General features: G+C 42.4%; 2 protein-coding genes across 2 annotated transcripts; one reads left to right on the top strand and one right to left on the bottom strand.

The window, feature by feature from the left end:
• The first annotated feature begins 1,159 nt into the window (after nucleotides 1–1,159).
• On the top strand, nucleotides 1,160–3,510 carry rpl32 (ribosomal protein L32). The gene is made up of 4 exons (XM_042090395.1): nucleotides 1,160–1,321; nucleotides 1,993–2,093; nucleotides 2,212–2,393; nucleotides 3,328–3,510. Exons 2-4 carry the CDS (start codon nucleotides 1,998–2,000, stop codon nucleotides 3,455–3,457), a joined length of 408 nt encoding a protein of 135 aa, XP_041946329.1. The 5' UTR covers nucleotides 1,160–1,321; nucleotides 1,993–1,997; the 3' UTR covers nucleotides 3,458–3,510.
• A 223-nt stretch (nucleotides 3,511–3,733) lies between these two features.
• Nucleotides 3,734–15,407, bottom strand: cand2 (cullin-associated and neddylation-dissociated 2 (putative)). Its single transcript, XM_042089717.1, has 15 exons — nucleotides 15,225–15,407; nucleotides 14,138–14,281; nucleotides 13,526–13,680; nucleotides 12,833–12,956; nucleotides 11,955–12,211; nucleotides 11,300–11,405; nucleotides 10,570–10,709; nucleotides 10,022–10,314; nucleotides 8,761–8,902; nucleotides 6,787–8,286; nucleotides 6,452–6,547; nucleotides 6,110–6,279; nucleotides 5,642–5,806; nucleotides 5,128–5,235; nucleotides 3,734–4,340 (listed from the first exon to the last, which is right to left on the bottom strand). Exons 1-15 carry the CDS (start codon nucleotides 15,290–15,292, stop codon nucleotides 4,116–4,118), a joined length of 3,693 nt encoding a protein of 1,230 aa, XP_041945651.1. The 5' UTR covers nucleotides 15,293–15,407; the 3' UTR covers nucleotides 3,734–4,115.
• Nucleotides 15,408–15,493: the final 86 nt, after the last annotated feature.

Raw genomic sequence — 15,493 nt, 5'->3', positions numbered from 1 at the left:
AAAGCATATAAGACTAAGATTTATTCATTGTATTTAACTAATTGTCTTACAACGTTTTTTCAACGATTTTTTTTATTTAGGCTTTATGCCTTTACTTTAAACTGTTCATGTTAATCTTAATGTAATGTTTATTGATATCATTATATGTGCTTTGGAAATGTACCTGCTATGAACCATAAACTTCAACATAAAAGATAAATTCTATATATTAAAAAAATGTTTTGGGGGGCTTTATCGAGATACCACCCTGGTGATGCAATGCATCTTGCGCCAGAACACTCACCAGGTAGAGGGATCAGCCAATTACAGACTGGGAGATTATTGGATGGCCAGATGGAATGAGTTTGGGAATCTTCTTACCTAGTAGAGTAAAGAGATTACTTTTCCATATAGCCAAGTCAAGTCAACTTTATTTGTAGGCTGCACTTTCAAAACCAATAGTTGCACCAAAAAGTGCTTTCCAGTCGGGGATACGTTGATAGTGAATTTAGACAGAAACCCAAGGATATATAAATAAACAACTAATGCAAATGAAAGGAATAAAACAAAAGCAGTCAATCCAAATTCAAGCCTCTTCTTGGTGTGGATCTGGATGTCCATGTTGGAGGCCCGAGATATGGTGGTGTGGCCCGTCTGTAAATAGACCACTAGTTTTTATGTGAGTGGACAAACACATTGACAGGGAGAGGGACAGACAGATGGACCAGTTTACAACCCTTTCCTCTGGGTGGGGACTGCGTAATAAACGAAAATACAAACACAAAATCACATCAAGCTGACGAAATCAAAGTGGATTATAATCTCACTACTATATGAGGATGGGAAATGTACTTTGGCTATTGTCGCTAACCACATAATTAAATTGATAAATCAAATTTTAATTCTGAGCTAAAGAACACCACAAGTGTCTTTACAACAGCCCTTTTATTTGGTATGGTCTAGACATGGATAGGCTACTTGGGTAGAAATCATAGTAGAAATGTTAACCTGGCTATCAAGTGTAGTACATTACTCCAACCAGCTGGGGCCGTAAAGAGGAAATCATAGACATGTGACACGTAGCTTTAAAAATACATAGTAGCCCCTTTGAATAGTGGTTTTAATATACGCGGAGAGGAAACTGGAGTAAAACTGGGAGTAAACATTTCCACAATGTTTGATTAAGTCAGAGAATGACTAATAAGGGAGGGCTCTGATTAAGTTTGATCCCCCCTGCGTAAACGTTAGGGTTAACTTCCGGTTTGTTTCACAATTTCCCAGCTTGCCCTGCGAAAATTCTTTCTCTTCCGTAGTACTGTCTTCTGTGGAGACAGCCGAAACGGTGAGCCAAATGAAATCTACTATCATCTTTTTATATTTAAGTTGTAAAAATACAGTCTTTAATACTTTACTTGTTAGTTTAGATAATAATCACAAACAAGGAGTTATTTCTGTAAATACTATGCGTAAAGATGAATTAATATGCTAGACGGTAGCCTGTGGTGATCAACTCGCCCGTTGGAGATGAGATGCGTTAGATGTAGATGTTAATTGTATTAACCTCGCTTTTTGAACTAAGTGCACCGTACATTTGTATGTATTCTTGATGACTACATGAGAACGTGTAAAATGAAAGGTTCAAAGCCTCAACGTTGCTCCCAATGTTGCCTAAACAAGCATCGGCATGAATGGTTGCTAGTTGTTTTCCATGCTTGTTAAAGTTACCTGCGAAGCAGCGCTGACACCACAAACGTGGCACTAGTTATGATAGTTTGGTAAATGGATAGCCCTGCATTTTCTATTTCCCCAATTAGCCGAGTGTCAGTTTGATTACTTGCTTGTTTTCGCGAGGTTAACTTACTGTAATGTTTCATGCGCAGCTTGTGGTATACTAGCTAAAGTAGCACTGCCCATCTTGGTTAGAATACAGCGTAGCATTAGCCTTGTGTGCGTTGTTTGTAATGGGTCAGCTTGCCATTGACGTAACTTGTATTTTTTGTCTATAATGTACAGTCACCATGGCGGCCCTCAGACCCCTCACGAAACCCAAAATCGTTAAGAAGAGGACCAAGAAGTTCATCAGGCACCAGTCGGATCGCTATGTCAAGATCGCGGTAAGTTCGAAACATTAAACATAACATTGCATTTGTCAGTTTCATCTGTATTGCCTTGTGTATAGTGTTTTGAAATCCTGTTAAGAATTATAATTGAGATTTGTTATGTATCTTGCAGAAAAACTGGAGGAAGCCCAGAGGTATTGACAACAGGGTCCGCAGGCGATTCAAGGGCCAGATGCTGATGCCCAACATTGGTTATGGTAGTAACAAGAAGACCAAGCACATGCTGCCCACTGGGTTCAGGAAGTTCCTTGTCCACAATGTCAAGGAACTCGAAGTTCTTATGATGAGCAACAAGTAAGTGTGTTTTTGTGGAGTGTATTAAAAATTAAGATACAAGACCCCGGAGTTGTATGCTTGGGTGTGAATAGCCATTTGCTTGAGTGGCTTTGTAGTGTAGCCTACAGTGTTTCTAGTCATGGTTATGAGTTGGTATGCTTAGACTATTATAGTAGACAGTAATGGTGGACTCCCATACGGTCTTGGCAGCATTAACTCTTGTTGGATAAGGAAAATATTGTGCATGGTGTATATTGAACTGCTGTCAAGTTCTGGAGTAATAAGATACTTATATTTGCCTGTCTCCTCAAATCATACCTGTGGAGTTGTCTGTACTCAGTGTCGGGTATTGACAGAGGAGGGATAGCAGGGCAGAGGAGATACCCATTCCAGCTTGAGCTCTCCCCATAGCTCACAGCTGGAAGATAATCTGCAACACAACACACAAAAAAATTCAAGATTATTGGTTGATCAACTGAAAAAAAATATGATTGTGTTAATCAGAAGTTCAGGTGAGCAGCATGCATTGGCTGTATTTGCTGCCATCTGCTTAGAATTCAAACGGTGCTTTTTTTGCTACCTTCTGACAAGACCTACCTGCAGTAGTGAAGGCCTCAGGCATGTTCAGGGCTTGAAGTGTTCAGGCACAGTGCCTGAATTCAGGTTTAGGCTGGGGCATTTCAGATATGAAAATATGCTTCTTTGCTTCAATCCCTGCATGTTGCTTGTGTGCATAAAATATATGCCTGTCACTTTTGAGAAACTGTTTGATTAATCTGTATGTTGTTCATGGGTTTCTAAGCTTGGTAAATCCAGGGAAGTAACATGTTCCCCTACATTGCTCATAGCTTGTATGTTGGTGGTGTTGAATGGTTTACCACTGTTGGACACCCAGCAACTCCTTTTTTTAGTTAAAGTCCAGCTCCTTTAACAACATTTCTCCTTCCTTTAGGACCCACTGTGCAGAGATCGCCCACAATGTGTCCTCAAAGAACAGGAAGCTTATTGTGGAGAGGGCAGCTCAGTTGGCCGTCAAGATTACCAATCCCAATGCCAGACTGCGCAGCGAGGAGAACGAATAATCTGGCCATTGACATTATTGTTCTTTTCAATAAATTTAAAGTTATAAAACCCAGTTCTTTGTGTGGATTGCTGCTTTATTAGAGGTAAGGTTCAGTGTGATGGGTATATGACCTGAACAGGTAGTGTGCCTAGGTGTAGCTCTGTTAAAATGTTACCCACACCCCTTTAAAATGAATTAATTGTGGTAAAATAACAGAACAGTTTGTTGTTTTGAAACTGTTAAGATGTTCACATTATATAGATATGCTATAACAAATGCACACAAACTCCTAGTCTTGAAATTATAGAATTTTATTAACACAACGTGTCTTATAAAATTTCTTCAGGCATCTGTTATCTGATGCAAGTTACAACTACAGCAAGATGTGCCATTTTCACCAAGCCACTTCAGCTTTTTGTGTACAACATTTAAAATCCAAAAGAATGTCCATTGGATTTTATGAAAAATCCAATTAGGTCAATCATTACATCAGGTTGTGATGAAAATTCAAAATGCTGTGGAAAGCGGTCATTCCAACTTCTACTACCCAGGCTTCATACTTGACTAAATGGGGGGGGAAACATTGATTTGACCAAGGTCAACCCTGGCCATTGCTATACAAAATACTAAACCTTAGAAACATCAATTTTAACAACCCTTTAAACTTGGCAAAGCCTTTAGCTTGTATCCATGGCTTCCACCCCGCCTGAGAGGGCGTCTCCTTGGACACTTTCGAAGATGGTGGCCATCTCTGCGTTGGATCGGATCTGGTTAGCAAAGTCTACCATGGCGGGGGACTTCTCAACCTCACTGATGGAGAGTAGGGCGGCCACAGCGCGCATGGCCGAGCGGCGAAGCTCCTCCTGCTTCTCAAACTCCTGTTTCACAGACCCTGCCTTCACCTGCAAACAAGGGGGAGGATAAATAGCTGTTACATTTTCTGAGTGCATCACAAAGTAGCAAGAGCAAGACTATTGTAATTATCAGCTCTACTTAAACCTTTATCAGTACAGTGCATATACACACTGAACATTTGTCACAAGTTGAAGTGAGTTCTGAGGCTTCTATGCATACAAAAGGTTCATTTGTTCACACTTGTAGTAGAAAACTGTATATTCAGTTCACAGGCAATCACACTGGTGGATATTCTTGCAGTTAGCATGCCACTTACAAGCACCCTCAAAACTTGTGGCATTGTGATATGTGATAAAATGGCATATTTCAGAGTGGCACGGGATGTGCAGTAATCATACTAATAAGCATCCTGTGATTGGTCACATGTCGGGCGAATGCATTATCTTGGAAAAGTGCTCACTAGTACAGATTTGAACAAAATTTCAAGAGAAACAAGCCTTTTATGTGTATAGAAGAAGTATACCCCTATAGAATATGAAATAACATGAAATGGGAACTAGTGCAAATACAGGGAATCGTCACTGGGTGGGGGGACTTTTACATGTATTGTAAAGTCCGCTTGACAAAAGGAAATGGCCATCGCCCTTCCGTTTAGTCAGTATGGGTAGATTCAAAATGATGTCTTGTTTAGGTGTTAATTGTGTCAGGAACAAAAAATGTACATGATGGTGAGTCAAATATGGCACAAACAGCACAGAAAAAGTCACTGGGTAAAACAAACATTTAAAAAATGTGAGGCTTTTCGAGCCCCTGCTTTTAATGGCTCCATGATACCTTTGTGGTGCAGGTGGCCCTCAGTGGCTCCACCAGTCGGTCCAATCTCTGCACCACCGCACTGGGGCACAGAGACGACAGCCTGGCCAGCATAATGAATGTCAGCATCTGGAGAAAGCGAGCATTATGGACAGAGCATTATGGTAAGCTATTATCCTCCTCAGTGTAGACAAGTTTTGATTACTGATCAATCATGGCATTAAGGGAAATATATAATTTATTTAATAACCATTCTGGGAAGCATGAGGCCCAAATGGTGGCTGACACTGGAGTGAACCTGGCTCACATAAGGCTGAACAATGTACCAGGTTTAGAGTAGTATGTTTCTATCATCCCCTAATATATGTGGTTGAATAAACATCCAGAGGGTTATCACAAAGGAGGTGTCCCAACTCTTCAGCAGTTAGATCATGATGAATTGTGAGGAACTAAAGCTCATCAGTTTATCAGTTTTTTTTTTTTGGTTGCATATAATCCTTGAAGTTACAGAAATGAACATGACATTGTTGCTCACCCTGATATCATAGTGGTCCTTCAGCCCCTCCTCCACATGGTCAAGGAACTCAAAGATGTCTAGGCAGTCGAGACAGCTGTCCAGCAGTGTGTACATGCACTCAAATGCAGCTTTGCGCACATCCAGACCATCATCTACTGTGTGTTTGAACGGTCCCATCTCCACCTGTTGTAAAGAACAGGGAAAATGAAAGCCTTTTTCAAACCTCTTATTCCTGTCATTTAATACTTGGTTATTTTGACGTGTACTGATTCTGCAGTTGCTTGACCGTTTTTTTTTCTTTTTCTAAAACACTAAGCTACAATAAATAAAAAAGGACCATTGCGGTCTTATGTGATTAATGCATCAATATTCTCAAGACACGAAAAAAGTAATGTACAGAAAATCACACTCAATTGAATAAATGCCTCCAAAACTCTGAACTCCTAACAGAACATAATTTCAGATTGTGCATGCTGGAGTGTGTACCTCTCGTATGAGGTCCTTTCTGATCTGTGTCTCATTGTAGAGGTGGGGGAGCACTTTGCTTAGGAGGCCTCGGATCAGCACAGGCTTGTTATGTGCCGCAGAGTTGAGCATCACCAAGGCAACCCGCCTTACATTCAGGTCAGGGTCCTGTAGGGTCTTCAGGAAGTCACCTTGTATCACACAGGCAAACTGATGTTTTGTGAGCTGTTTTAGTTAGTATTTATTAGTTAAAGTGATTGCCAACTTTAGTATTCAAATCCTTCATTTGTTTACCAGTAGGCCTTTGTGTTGAGTATGTAAGACATTTAGATATATTTTACAGGTCATGTAGAAATTACTTACCTATACAACCTTTCAGAAGTGTGTCTATGGGAGCTGGCTGATCAACGATTGTGAATTTAACAGCTGTGACGACAGTACTGCGGGAAAGAGGTGAACCTACAAGAGAGAACTCAGCTGCTTGTTATATTTGACTGCATGTTTTAACCCTGAACATAAAAGCTACCATTCTTGGGAATAATAAGGTCAAGATGTATCTTGGAGTTTGAAATACTTAATGGTGAGAATAAAAGTAAGAGGCAGTTGACTCATATGAATACATCAAAAATATCACTGATGCATTAACCTCCATGAACTTTATCCACCCAAATCTAACCTACAGAAAGAGTTTGCAGTACCTGATGACAACTGCTTCTTAAGCCGAGGCAACAGCTCAGATGGGTTGACCAGCGTGAGCTTCCCCAGGCACTCGGCCACCACGTTCCGCGTTCCCTCCTCAGGGCACTCGCAGTTCTTGAAGAGCAGCGCCCAGACGTTCTCCAGGTGTGGCTTGAGGCGCTCTGCCGAGGAGGTGCTGATCACCTCCTTAAGGGAGTGCAGCAGCAGGTACTGCCTTTTGGGCTGGCTGCCGATTTCTGCCAGCATGAAGGGCAGGTACTCCTCCAGGTTCCCCACACAGATGTTGCCTAGGGCGCAGGAAGCGGCCGACTTGATCTCCTCGTTGGGCGACGAGAAGGCCTCCAGTATGACGCTCTTGAGCTCCTTCTGACCGCTCAGGTTCATGGAGCGGCCCACCTCGCCCAGGCACAGGAAGGACAGGATACGCGCCGACTCGGATGACTTGGAACTCTTCACCTCCTGGATGAGGCTGGCGACCATTCCAGAAGCTTCCTTTGCGCATGCCGATGACAGTGCGGCCACACACTTGGCGACAGAATAGTAGGACTGACGATGCATGGGAAGATCCGACGGCTTAGCTGCATAGAAGGGTCCTGTCAAAGCTTTCAGCAGATCGTTGTAACTCATGTTGCTGGACTTGGTCAGCACCAGGGCCTGGAAAAAGTCCAGGATGGAGCACAGGGCACCTCCCTGGAGTAGTGGGGAGTGGACCAGACTGAGCACCTCGGGGAGGATTGTGCCACTGATCTTGGAGAGAGAAGACGGGCAGGCTTTGGCCATGCAGGCCAGAAGCGTGATGGCCACCTGGGACACGTGCATGTCGCTCTCCTGGATGAGTGCCGGCAACTCCGCGAGCACGGCGTCAATTGCTGGCGGCTTGAGGCTGTCGCTGTAGTTGGTTACGATCACGTTGAGGGCGGTCAGCGTGCCCAGCTTGAGGGCCCGCTGCTTCTTCCGCAAGAAGGAAGCCAGGATGGGAATGCCCTCGGTGAGGATAGGACGCAGGTCGATCTTGAGCGGGGACGCCGCGACCAGCGTGATGGTCTTCACGGCAGTCAGCCGGGTGATCTCATTCTTCAGCCTCTCCAGGAAGATTTGCAGGGTGGACTGCAGGTCTCCACCAAGCTGGTCTCCAAGATGGCTGACGATGTAGCCCATGCAGGAGATGGCCCGTTCCTTTACTTCCTGGTCTATGTCTGCTGCCTTCAGCCTCTTCACAGTGGCGGAGAAAATGTCTTTCACATAGGGTTTGGCATCAAAAGAGGAGGGCTTGTCCACTGGTCGGATGATCCTTACCACCTGTTGTGTGACTAAAAGGGCTTCAGAGATGATTTTGTAGAAGGTGTCGTCCACACACTGGACAACGGGTGGCAAGATGACTCTGATGTGGGGGTGAAAGTCCTCAGGGGCGTGGCTGGACAGGAGAACATGGAGGAAGGCAAGGGCGTCAATCTTCATGTTTGATGAGGTGGATTTATCAGTCAGGGAGTACACAATACCTGCATGTTCAGGGACATTTTAAAATGTAAACTTTAAAATGTATGTAAATGTCAACAAAAAACGTCTCCACAGAGACCTGCCGTATACTGTAACCTTAAAAACACTGTGAAATCCCCAAAATAGCACTCATCAACTGCATGGAGACATGATCGACTTGATATCCAAAACGTGTCATGATTCTGTGACTAATATCATGATAGTATAGATAACAATGCCTATGGGGCTAGCCATTGGGCTTATACTTGAGGGAAATATAAGCAACACTGAACAGACAATTTAACACCTCATGGGTGTTACAAAAGTTGATCAATTTTGGCTTTATGTATGTAAACAAACAAACAAAAAAAAAACGTTTAGATTCAGATGATTATGATGGTCATTTGGTCAATAAGGTTGACAAGGGAGACAGACAATACATACAATTACTTTTGTTTATCTATTGTTTATATTAGCAGAGGGGAGTGTGAAGTTACCGGGTATGAGGGCCGGTATGTGTTCTCCCAGGGCTCCGGGCAGCACGCTGGCAAGCTCTGTAAGCAGACTGAAGCAGCCCTGCCTGGACTTCATGCTCTTCTCCTTCAACTGCTTATGCAGGGCCTTCACAACGGTGGGCACCTTAGAAGCAAACGTTACAGCATCAGCATCAGCCCACAAAATACAAAGTAGTTCTAGCTTAACTGGGTGTTAGCACTTACACCTGACTAGAACTGACAGTTAACTGTATAAAAACAGCACTCACTGATACACGTTTCTGCATTTTCTGCACTGATGCATTTCTATTGTACTCTACCTTTTAAATTGTTTTAAATTGTTCTATAATTGTTGGGAGAATTGTTTTTAAAAGCTTTAAACTGTGTACCATGTTGTAGGTTGCTTTGGCTAATAATGCGTCAGCCAAATGTAATGTAATGTACATTTTGAATATCCAAGAAAAAAAACAATTCATGTTTTTCAAGTGTTCAAGGGACAAGGGATTTTAGACCTCACAGTGGTTTTGTGGTGCCTAAGATCTAATAATATAAAATAAACCAGTTTCTCAATGAATCCATTCTGATATTCAGTGATACTTATTAATCTCACTGCAGAATTCATTTGAGCATCAGAGGTCATATTCCAAAGGAATCCTAATCATACCACTGTAAGTACTTTTATACCTCATTGAAAGGAATGTGTTTCTTTCAGTAAGCTGCTGAGAAAAACTGCTGTTCATCCACATCATATGAAGATGTTCAAATATTTACATTCTAACTTATTCAGTCTCTCGTATTCAGTTTTACAACCTTGGGGGAGGGAGGTAGCCTGGGTGAACCAAGAAAAATCTGCAAGCGCATTTGGCTACCTCCTTCTCCCAAGGTTGTAAAACTGCACTTCAGTGAGAGACTGAATGAGTTTGAATGTAAGTGCAAGGGCAGAGAAGGATGGTTGGCACTGCCAGTGGCTGTGCTGATGTCACTTTTAAACTACACAGACGTATTTTCTTTGAAATGGACTGAACAACTGCATGTAAAACCTTTGTTTAATAAGAAACATGTTTATGCTGTACTTTGGAAAGGATATGGTAAGAGTGTAATGTACCAACTTAAATTTAATTTCTCCACTGGTTATGCCCCTTGGAAGTTAGAGGTCAACCAATGATGTCCAGACCAATTCTCAATCGAGAACAGTTCTGGTGTTACTGAGGCTATAGGGAGAGGCTCTGATTAGAATTTGAAGGAGTCAGTGAGTTCTCCATACCTGTTTCTTGAGCAGGGTCACTGCGGGGTCCTCTTTTGCCCCGGGCTCGAGGGCGGCCGTCGCGCCCACTACGGGGTGGGTCTGTCTGAGAAGAGCCACAAAGGCCAGGAAGATGTCCGTGCGCACATTCTCCTCACGCTCCTTGAAGCAGGACACCAGGGTGGGGCAGACGGAACCGTACAGGTCGACCAGGAGGTCACGGCGACTGCTGATCACCGTCTCCAGGCACTTCACAGAGGACCGCCGAACCTTCCAACTCATGTCATCATCGTCACTGTACTCATCGTCTGTCTCTAAGGATAGATTCCAGGTTGATGTTAATACATTATGTATTAGGCACACCTACGACTCCCTCTCAAAACATTATTATTATTTTTCATGTTTGTGAGTGTGAGTGTATGTTGGGGGTACTGGGGTTTATGGAGACTTCTAAAAGGTCTAATTTGTTTACCCTTTCGGATAAAATGGCTGCTGTTCAGATTCATTTTTATAAGCATGACCTATAGTCGGAGCACATGGTAGAAAAACAAATTGGTATTGAACAGTACCCTGATCTTCATCCTCCTCTGTTTCCATGGAATCTTCTTGGTCATCATCCCCATCATAGTTATAATTGGGGTCGTAGGTGATGTACTTCAGACATAACTTAATCACCGTGGCAATGTGAGGAGACATTTCCTTCGGGCATCTTCCAAACAGCAAGATATAAATAAATATGGATTATATGCTTTAGGAAACAAAAAAAGGATACAAAAACGATTGTGTCTTTGAACCGGGGACATATTTCTGCTGTTTTTAAAATGAACGGGGTTTGGTTCTCACTAAAGCAGCAAGCAGATCCCAGTATATAACAAAGAGCACCATCGTTGTAAACAGTGATTCTCCAGACAGTTTCAAATTGAAGTGAGCACCTGCAGGAGGCAGGCAGGCATCTTATCTGATGGCCTAAAGGCAAAATGACCTCTACAGATAAATTGTTTCGTTAGATTGATGTCCAGGGCTGCTGTGGCATTAGTGCTGCTCAATAGATTGTTAGTTTGCCATGATGGATTACCAGCTGTTCTAGACTGCTGGGTATGCTGTCCAGCAGGATACAACTCTTGTTTTGCTTTCTGCCTTCCCACTGGTGTTTCTACGAACACCTGTTTGATATTCTGATGCATTATATGTGTGTCGTGGTGTTATTCCCAGTACTGATGGAATAATGTGTGGAATAATGTGTGATGGATTATTGTACTGCAACCCAAGTTGTATTAAACAGCCGAGACAAAGCCTTACCTGCGGACAAAGGCTTCAAAAGCCTGAAAGCAGTATTCCCTTAGTTCATCATCTTCAACATTACAGAACTTGACCACCATTGGCACAATCTTCTCAAGGTGTTCCCCTGAAAGGCAGAGAGGATTAAACTGTGTGTGGATGAGCCAGATATCTGTGTGACATTCTCTAAAGCCACCTCTGGTAGTTAACATTTCCAGCAAAGAAAATTATCATTTAATATATACATTTTATTTTAATTTAATATACATTTACCTAAATTTACCTAAGGAGCATAGTCCAAATTTAAAAGTATTCTATCAAAGAAACTAAGGCTGATACCCCCAAGAACAACCCAAAAACAACAGTGCCCAAAAAAACCACCCTTAACTCTACTTCTGATAAAACCCCCTCAGATACTGTAATTTCCCAACTATTAGTCGCGGCTTATACATTGATTTTGCAAAAGTTCTTTAGCTATGAGGTTAATACACGGGGGGAGTTAATTGGCCATTGATATGGCTATGTTTCTTTTAACTTGCATGAAACACTGTCCTGCGGCATATACAATGCGGCTAATACACAGGAAATTACTGTATGCTCTGTCTATAGGAGCAGTAAAACAAAGGAGCCAAAGCCCTTGGCTAAGCTACTATTACTTCTGGCTGCGCTCACTCACCGACTCTGTGCCCTCCCTGGCGGCTGATGGTGGCCAGGCACTGGATGTAGGTGCGGGTGTTGGAAGTGGGTGGCCCACGGGCCAGCTCGGCCAGCAGGTGCTCGGTGAGCTGCGTGAAGAGTGCCGGGCTGCAGCTGGGCACCAGGTGGCCCAGTGCGATGATGGAGCGTTTGCGCACAGCCATGCGCGAGCTGGTCAGCTGGGGCAGCAGGCTGGTCAGGATGGAGCTGTGGAAGCTGCTCAGAGTGCCACTCAACCTACACACACACACACACACACACACACACACACACACACACACACACACACACACATGGATGCCAAACACAAAGAAACAAATCACCCACATATGTAGATACACAAAAAGGACTAACACACACAAAGGGCTGTTCTAAAACATGAGCCATGCATACAACTAAAGAACATGATATTCCACATAATCTCACATATTATGATCTTATCAAGATAACAAACAAAGGTCCCAGGGCCAGGGAGCAAACTGTGGTGCAAATAACACCAATCAATTGTAGAATGGGCATGGGGGTAGGCCATTGATAACCATCTCAGGTAAGGGGTGATGAATTATCATACAGAACAACAAATGGTTGCCAAACCTGTTTGCTTTGGAAGCCTAATTAATTTACATTTAGAGTGCAGGAGGTACTTTGAAACAATATACTGTATATGGCGAGAGTTTAAGAAGCTCAGGGTTCAGTCTGCACCGTCCTCAACCGGAGTATGTTTCGCATGCCCATGTTTCGCATGCATGGACCATTCAGCACCATTCCTAAAATAATTGGCATATAAAAGGGGCTAAGTGGTGTGTATGAAACAGATAAGAGTCCCTGGCTCCACTGAGGGCTAAGCAGCACGGATACCTGCTGAGCATGTCTGACAGGATGTCCAGAGCCTCCAACTGGATGGACACATCCTCCTGCTTCCCCAGAGCGCCGATCAGCTGCGAGGTGATCTTCTTACACACGTTACAGGTCAGGGCCATGCCTGGGAGAGGCAGACACAGGAAGACAAAGACAGGGTCAAAGGGGAGTCTGTAAACAATAAAGGTTTCTTGAATGGTAGTTAGTATGTCAATACCACTTTTAAAAAGACTACTGGACATGTTTTTGATAAATATAAATACTACTTTTGACTGTTGACTATTAACAGCAGTTTTTTCACAACCTTTTCATGACAGGCTCCCCTTTCACAGAGAGACAAAAGTTCCCACCCTTTCCATACATACACTCACACTGTGTCCCCTGTGTCCCCTTACTACCTTTGGCTGTAACCATTCTAGACTATAGAGAGTTGTGAGGGTTAGCATGACTATACCCATATATCAATACTATCAATACTAGACCTACATATATTCACCAATATGACACACTAATGATATAATACTAATTACAGTTAACCTTCATGCTAAACTGTTAGAGTAAAGGGCCAATAAAACCATGGTCATGGGTCAGTACTGAGGAGGCCTGTAAACAGCTCATACACTTTGTCTGTTCTGTCAGTTATCTTTTATATGAATGCCTGATAAATGTAAGTGTTTTACATTAGTGGCCTACCTGCAGTAGTTGGTGGGAGCTCAGCGATAACTGTTTTCAGCCCCATGCTGGAGATGTCTCGCAGCTGCTCCTTGTCCGACACCATATTACTGCACAGTGTGTCCACCATAGTCTCGACCTGGTACTCCTTCACTTTACTCACCAGAGGACCCAGACTGCACAACCACATGGGGGATGTCAGTAAGAGGGAAAAATACAAGTTTATTTAGTCTACATTTGGGCAATCTTTTCTACTTTTAAGTCATGCATGTTTAATTTTTGTCCTGAAGTTAACATCAAGGAAGCACATTTACAAGATGAAAACATGAGTTACTTTGTGAGCTAGTCACATTTATAGAACTTTTTTAGATCTATCAAAGCTGGGCAGTCTGACATTTTGTCATTTGCTTGGTCATGAATTCCCCAAGGGAATTCTGAAATTCTGGCTGTTGTCTAGGTATTTCATGATGCAAGTGATTGAAGTGTAGAATCTCTAAGATCCAGGCACCTCCTCACTATAATACCTTCAGAGGTTAAAATAAGTACTGATGATCTGCTGACTTGTACAAGCTTAGTGGAGGTGCTTTAAAGTAGCTAACAGCATGATATATACGAGACGTGGCGCCCTCTCACCATTTGACTGCCAAATTCTGCACCTCTCCATTCTTGTCCTCCAGTAGTTTGAGTAGCATAGCCACCACCTTCCTCTCACTGTCCTCATCTAGCTTTATAGAGTCCTTCTGCAGCTCCATCATCAGGTCATTGGTGGCCATGAACCTGAAGGGCACATCAAACATTCTACTGAGGCATTCCACACTACCCTTAATTCCACATCTTTGCTACATGTCTTGTAGTACTGTAACATGAAATAGACTATAAATTATTTGTTTGTACAATCATCTTGACATTTGGCTTTACATGACCCCAACTCATATAGTGTCATGATGGAGTTATGATGACATTACTCTTTGTCACACAGTTTTGTTAGATATCATAGTACACTTACATTGCAACTATGCTTTTGTCTTTTTTTGTAGTAAGCATTCAAATGGAAACATGACAACATTGTGACAAATGAAAAAACACTCATAAATGTATGTGGAGAAGAATTTTCAGTGTTCTGTTATCATAAATGTGTATAGCATGCATTGCCTCGGCCTGAGAGCAGTTGACACTTTTTTGTAAACCCTCATGTGGTTCACCCAATTGATAAATAACTATAACAATACAGCATAAGAAGGTTTCTGCAGTTATGATCATTTGAACTAAAAAGCTTCTGCAATTTGACCGAATTTAATCCTATTTTTATGACTAGGCTAGCATCTCCATAAAATAGGGCATGTTAACTCTTTTGTGTGGTCTGTGATCTTGTGTGGTTCTCTGAATATAAATCCAATTTATCTTAAATTCTAAAGTTCAGATGGACCATGAATCTGCTTGTTTGATAGCCTACAAGATGGTAGTGTTGTTAATGCTTTGTGGGGTGAGAAAAAAATATTATAGACTGGCTAGGCTATTATGAGGGAAAGATCAAGTAGGCAACTCAAAATCAAGGTTATTATAATAAACACTGAATCTTTGTTACACTTTGTCTATTCTTGGACAGAGGTATTTTCTCAACTAGGCCTCTGGGATTCTATTACAGTGACTAGACAACACTGTAGACAAATACAGAAATTATGACAATCGTGGTCAAACATGCAAACGATTGCTGCCTTACCGAAAATCTTTGTCAGTAGATGTCATTTTTTCCAGCAGATTGGAGATGTAATAGGCGACACTCGACATATTGACTATTTATAGTTATACAAACAATAGGCTATGAAAAGGCGTTGTATGACAACTTTTTTAAAGTTTAAGAAAGCAGGGCCAACAGTTGAACATGACGGGACAAGGTGGCTGGAGTGATTCAGAACATACTAGGAAACATGACACTTGCAAATGGTGTTATAAATAGCGGGGTGAAATTAACGTTGAACGTTTGCTGCC

Source organism: Alosa sapidissima, chromosome 4, assembly GCF_018492685.1.
Source record: "Alosa sapidissima isolate fAloSap1 chromosome 4, fAloSap1.pri, whole genome shotgun sequence".
NCBI classification, from domain to species: Eukaryota; Metazoa; Chordata; class Actinopteri; order Clupeiformes; family Clupeidae; genus Alosa; species Alosa sapidissima.
This window is presented reverse-complemented; position numbering and strand designations above follow the sequence as displayed.

Bases quoted from the DNA above. Each gene is read 5' to 3' on its own strand.
- cand2 (XM_042089717.1), bottom strand. From the start codon at position 15,292: ATGTCGAGTGTCGCCTATTACATCTCCAATCTGCTGGAAAAAATGACA. The intron at 12,957-13,525 runs GTAGGCCACTAA...TGCCTCTCCCAG, and splicing joins GCTCCCACCAACTACTGCAG to GCATGGCCCTGACCTGTAAC. The intron at 10,315-10,569 runs GTACTGTTCAAT...ATCTATCCTTAG, and splicing joins AGAGGAGGATGAAGATCAGG to AGACAGACGATGAGTACAGT.
- rpl32 (XM_042090395.1), top strand. From the start codon at position 1,998: ATGGCGGCCCTCAGACCCCTCACGAAACCCAAAATCGTTAAGAAGAGG. The intron at 2,094-2,211 runs GTAAGTTCGAAA...TGTATCTTGCAG, and splicing joins ATCGCTATGTCAAGATCGCG to AAAAACTGGAGGAAGCCCAG. The intron at 2,394-3,327 runs GTAAGTGTGTTT...TCCTTCCTTTAG, and splicing joins GTTCTTATGATGAGCAACAA to GACCCACTGTGCAGAGATCG.